Source organism: Argentina silus (genome assembly GCF_951799395.1).
Source record: "Argentina silus genome assembly, chromosome: 16".
NCBI lineage: Eukaryota > Metazoa > Chordata > Actinopteri > Argentiniformes > Argentinidae > Argentina > Argentina silus.
The window spans coordinates 10,092,570-10,096,649 of NC_139670.1; the positions used below are offsets into that span (position 1 = coordinate 10,092,570).

A 4,080-nucleotide genomic window follows, 5' to 3' on the forward strand; every position below is an offset into this window, starting at 1 on the left:
CAGGACGCGAATCCCTGGGAGACCCAAGGGGGGAGAGAGAGAAAGAGAGAGAGAGAGAGAGAGAGAGAGAGAGGGAGGGGGGAGAGAGAGAGAGAGCCCAGGACGCGAATCCCCAGGAGACCCAAGGAGAGACACCGAGTAATCCCGCAGAGAAAGATAACTCCAGCCCTGCGCGGATATTAAAAGCTGTGCAGGCTATTCTCCATGCCGCGCGGGTTGGGTGAGTGAGTGGATTTAGAGGATATCACGCAGGGATTGATCCCTTGAGTTGGGGGTCGCGTTGGGGGCTCTGGAGTAGCCTAGCCGACTGGATGGGGCTCAGACGCGCAAAATGACACGCCGATGGAGAGAATGGAGCGAGAGGAAGGATACTTTTGTGGAGTTTTGGGAAATCGATGTATCGGCGCTGTGGAGCCTTTACTGTCTCTGAGCAAAATCCGCCGACTTTCAGCGGCGCTGAAGTTATGTGAGGTAAACTTCGAGTAGAATGGCCTCTCTCGAATGGAACTCTGAGGGATGGCAGCTTTTCATCACAACCCGAATCCGGACATTCGGAGGGTCCTTCACAGACTTCTAATCATGTCCTCTTTGGGCATCCTCTGTATCTCACTCTTTTACTTTCTAACGGGATGCTGCCAGTCGGATCTAACGGAAAACTCCGACAACCGACCAGCCAACGAATTCCTCCTGTCGGGATGGTATCACGAAAGGAACGGGACCTTTTACAAAGACGTTATAACGGAACCGGAGGAAGGCGCGGTGTACCCAGAGTTGAGCACTGCCTCGCAGGGTTTGGAGACGAATGGCTCCGGTAAAGATTGGACAGCAACCCGAAGGTTACCCCAGACTCTGATCATAGGGGTCAAGAAGGGAGGCACGCGGGCTCTGTTGGAGTTTCTCAGGCTGCATCCAGACATCCGCGCGCTGGGCTCCGAGCCCCACTTCTTTGACAGGCATTACGCGCGCGGACTGGACTGGTACAGGTAAATATGCGCGCACGTGTCAGTCACAAATGTAAATTAATTTAGGCTACGCATTTAAATCAAATAATACATATTCATACAAATACACACATACGCACGCACGCACGCACACACACACACACACACACACACACACACACACACACACACACACACACACACATTGCTTTAGTCTCAGTATATGTGTATAGGATACCATACATATTTTGCTTATTCTTATAGACAAACGTTTCAGTATGGAAATAGGAATAATATAGAAATTGGTGCAGGTAGAATCTGTTTGTGTTGTTTTGTTGACATACCCAAACATATCCAGGGCCAGCCCATTGAGGTTTAGGTGACTGTCAGAGAGAGTTGCTGCCATCTGGCCATGCCTGTGTGTGTGTGTGCGTGTGTGTGTGTGTGTGTGTGTGTGTGTGTGTGTGTGTGTGTGTGTGTGTGTGTGTGTGTGTGTGTGTGTGTTAAGGCGGGGCCTGGAGTGTAATCATCTCTGGAGCAGGAGCCAGATGTTACTGTTGTCAGCTGGCACTGTTCTCAGCCTGATCCTGGAAGTCTTAGGGTTAGACACACACACACACACACACACTCACACACACACACACACACACTCACACACACACACACACACACACACACATGCAGCTACATAGGCAATATACAGCTGGATTGTGTGTGTGTGTGTGTGTGTGTGTGTGTGTGTGTGTGTGTGTGTGTGTGTGTGTGTGTGTGAGGGTTTGTTTGTGCCATCAGAAACTAATGCTAACTACATGCCAGATTAAATGTGGATCTCTTCAGGTTTATGTACAGTGAAATGTTGGATCATTGCAGTGGCACAATAGTGATATGCTGAAACATCTTCGGCAGGTCAATAGTGATTTAATGGTTAAAGGATCACTAATGAGGTCATACAAGCACACACGCATGCACATCTTTGTCTTTCACTCTATCCCTTACCTTTCTCCAGTTTGCTCACACAACACACACACACACACACACACACACACACACACACACACACACACACACACACACACACACACACACACACACACACACACACACTCACTCACTCACTCACTCACTTATGCCTGGCTGTGTGTGCCACATGTCTCTGTTGAGTGTGTGTGTGTGTGTGTGTGTGTGTGTGTGTGTGTGTGTGTGTTTGTCTTAGTGACATAGGGCGCTCAGAGAGTGACAGCAGATTGTCACTTCCCCAGGGCCAGATGGGGCTCTCAGCGTGTCAGAGCACTTGACATCACTGTCAGGCCTGTCAATTGACCTCTCACCCCAGGTCACTTTTCTCTGAGAGATAATGATGTGTTCTCACCACTTCATATAAGGCATGAACCCCGGGTGTGTCTACAACTCCAGATGCACATTTGAAATAGATTATTTTATTTATTTGTGATCATGGAAATGTGTCAGTCAGTCCTTGTTCTACACAAAGACACACACACACACACACACACACACACACACACACACACACACACACACACACACACAACACACACTACTAAGTGCATGCAATCTGCCACAATGCATCTATCATGCACATCTGCTTTTCCCACTGTCAGTTCTGTCAAATGGGTATTATTTCTCTCGGACCATACGGTTATATGGAACATCACCTTTAATGGAATCACTTTGCTTTCCTATGGGGGGGGGGGGACATTTAGCTTCAAGGGCCATTTCAGATTAGCGTCTCTGACAAGGAAGCACTAATGGCTGAGATAGGATCTGGAACAAGAGGAGGCTGTTGGAGGCAGAAATTGGAGGACGGGCTCATTGTAATGCATGCAATAGAATGAGGAATAGTATCAAGCATGTGTGCACATGGAATGGAATGAGGAATGGTATCAAATGCATGTGTTTTATTGATACCACTCCTTTGATACCATTCCTTATTCCATTCCATACATTACAATGAGCCCGTCCTCCGATTTCTACCTCTACTAGCCTCCCCACTCCTTACACTGTTTCGCCTATCGACCGCTCCCCTCTGCCTGACCTTGGGTTGACGACAGCGTTAAAGCTGTTAGCTCTGGTCAGCTCGGATTCTGTTACAATTAGCAGGAAGCTTTATCTTACAGTGGCATAATCCCCTCAGACTCTGAGGTCAGGTTCCAGTCAGTCTCCAGCACTTCTCTCCTCCATCTCTATCTCGCGAGGAATCCATTGGCTGTCCTGTAAATTAACCGTATATCCTGCATTGCCTTAGTCACGGTGCGTCTCTGACACTCAGCTCACCCAGTCTGAAAGGGACATTCAGCTCTATGGCGGATGGTGTGTGTGTGTGAAAATGAAAGAGCAGATAAGAGGTTAAACGGAGGATGGGGTGAGGATGATGTGAGATAAGGGGTTAGGTTAAGGTTAGGGTTAAGGTTAAAGGTTGAAATCAGTGTTATCACACGCACACACATCTCCGCTGACCTTTTCTTCAACCCAAGGGATTGACATTAGAGGTATTTTTGATGTGAGGGGCTGGCGGTTGGTGGTTCTGTGAGGCCTGAGGCGTTTCGTCTTGCTGCAGTGAGATGTTGGTATCGACGTGTTATTGACCCAGAGTTACTGGTAGAGCCGTGAAGAGGAGGAAGCTAACCTGAGAAGGTACAGCCGACTTCTGTCATTGGCTGCCTCCAGTGCCTTGCACCAGATAGCATTACTGAGTCTAAAATTCATAAAGACCATGTCATTTTTTTTTTGTATCGAACTATTCAAACAAAATTAATCCCTCTCAATTCAGTTTTTGAAACGTTCGATTTTTGTGACAGATTATTTTTGCAGATCTCCTTTGTGGTAGTGCAGAGCTACCACAAAGCACCTAGCTCCTTTAGCTAAAATCCCTCTGATAAACGTACTAATAATTCAATATGGCTGCCATTCTAGGAGGCCTAATTGGGCTGTCTTGATGTAGAATTAAGAACACTCCCCAATAGGAAACACAATGGCTAGGGGGACACATTCCAAATCGGTCGGTCTTTTCAGGGTCAGATGTTCTGTCATGGCGATGATTCATTTGCAATTCATAGTGAACTCGTTAAAAGAAGCGAATACATTCATACCCATAGATCGGCTGCTTTGTTTCGAGTGGTCA

At 47.4% G+C, this 4,080-nt stretch overlaps 1 protein-coding gene across 1 annotated transcript in view; it reads left to right on the forward strand.

The window, feature by feature from the left end:
• Nucleotides 1-516: 516 nt before the first annotated feature.
• Nucleotides 517-4,080, forward strand: part of hs3st3l (heparan sulfate (glucosamine) 3-O-sulfotransferase 3-like) — a gene marked incomplete at both ends in the record, with an annotated part of 8,628 nt that continues 5,064 nt past the window's right edge. Inside the window, one exon of the mRNA XM_083688057.1 lies at nt 517-983. Coding sequence (XP_083544183.1) covers nt 517-983 — 467 coding nt within the window. The remainder of the gene's footprint in view (nt 984-4,080) is intronic.